Source organism: Coenobita brevimanus, chromosome 28 (assembly GCF_032717465.1).
Source record: "Coenobita brevimanus isolate Jiangsu-jjx chromosome 28, ASM3271746v2, whole genome shotgun sequence".
Classification (NCBI taxonomy): domain Eukaryota; kingdom Metazoa; phylum Arthropoda; class Malacostraca; order Decapoda; family Coenobitidae; genus Coenobita; species Coenobita brevimanus.
Genome location: NC_136981.1, coordinates 3,501,079 through 3,502,413, shown reverse-complemented (window position 1 = coordinate 3,502,413; position 1,335 = coordinate 3,501,079). Strand labels below are relative to the sequence as shown.

General features: G+C 50.3%; 1 protein-coding gene across 3 annotated transcripts in view; it reads right to left on the bottom strand.

Annotated features, from left to right (window-relative positions):
• LOC145394694 (xibalbin-1-like) overlaps positions 1-833 on the bottom strand; it is a 205,819-nt gene extending 204,986 nt beyond the window's left edge. For all 3 annotated transcript variants that reach the window (XM_080268471.1, XM_080268472.1, XM_080268473.1), the window contains exon 1: positions 664-833. In XM_080268471.1, coding sequence (XP_080124597.1) covers positions 664-745 — 82 coding nt within the window. In that variant the 5' untranslated portion in view covers positions 746-833. The remainder of the gene's footprint in view (positions 1-663) is intronic.
• Positions 834-1,335: the final 502 nt, after the last annotated feature.

Here is a 1,335-nt window from a genome sequence, read left to right as displayed (position 1 = left end):
CATCACCACATTTCACCACCCAAAGCCAACTTGTTCATCACCTCCACCAAATAACAAACCAGCACCTTATGTTACCAGTCATCACCACCTTTCACCACCCAGAAGTTAGTAGTCATCACCATCTTTCACCACCAAAAGGGCATCTCACTCACAACCACTCACAAGCCAGTCATCACCTTATGCCACGACTCATCACCACAGACCACCAAAAACCAACCCAACTCGTCACCACATCTCACCACCAGAATTAAAAGAATCCCCAAACTTCACCACTAAAACCAAAAATTTCCCAAACTTCACCACCAAAACCAAAAAAAATCCCCAAACTTCACCACCAAAACCAAAAAAATTCCCCAAACTTCACCACCAAAACCAAAAAAATTCCCCAAACTTCACCACCAAAATCAAAAATTCCCCACCAAAATCAAAAATTCCCCAAACTTCCCCACCAAAACCAAAAAATTCCCCAAACTTCACCACCAAAACCAAAAAATTCCCCAAACTTCACCACGAAAACCAAAAATTCACCAAACTTCACCACTAAAACCAAAAAATTCCCCAAACTTCACCAAAACCAACTCATCACCACCAAAAACCACTCATCATCACATCTCACCACCACCATCTCTCACCACCAAAAACTTAACTTCCTCTTCTGCTTACCTTCTTCGAGCAGAGGCTGAGCCATGGCGCCGGCTAGCATACAGAGCGCCAAAAGCAGAGCGACCGTCTTGCTGCCCAACATCTCGTCTCGTCTGCTGCTGTCTGCTCTTAGGGGAGAAGAGAGGGGAGAGCCGAGGGGAGCGCTGCGGTCTGGCTGCTTCAACCTCGGGAGTGCGAGTGAGAGTGAGGGAGGGCGAGTGTGAGAGGATGTAGGCTCTCTCTCTCTCTCTCTCTCTCTCTCTCTCTCTCTCTCTCTCTCTCTCTCTCTCTGACGCCCCCTCACTCTCACACCAGCACCCTCCCCCATTCCTCTTCCTCCCCTCTCCTTTTTCCCCTAACCCTTCCTTCCCCTCCTACTTCTTTCCCCTCTCCCCTCTTACTCCCTTTCCCTCTCCCCTAACCCCGTCCCCTCTCCCTTCCCCCTTTCCTGCCTCTCCTCTCCCTTTCTTCCCTCTCCTCCCTCTCACTTTCCCATCTTCTCCTATCCCATCCTACTTCTCATCTTTTCTCCTCTCCTTCCTACCCCTCTCTTCTTTCTTCCCTTCCTTTCCCTCCGTCCTCTCCTCTCCGCTCTCCCTTTCTCCCTCTCCCTTATCCCTTCCTCCCCTCTCCCTTTTCCCTTCCTCCCCTCTCCCCTCCCCATCTCCCCCTCACCCTTCCTTCCCCATCCAC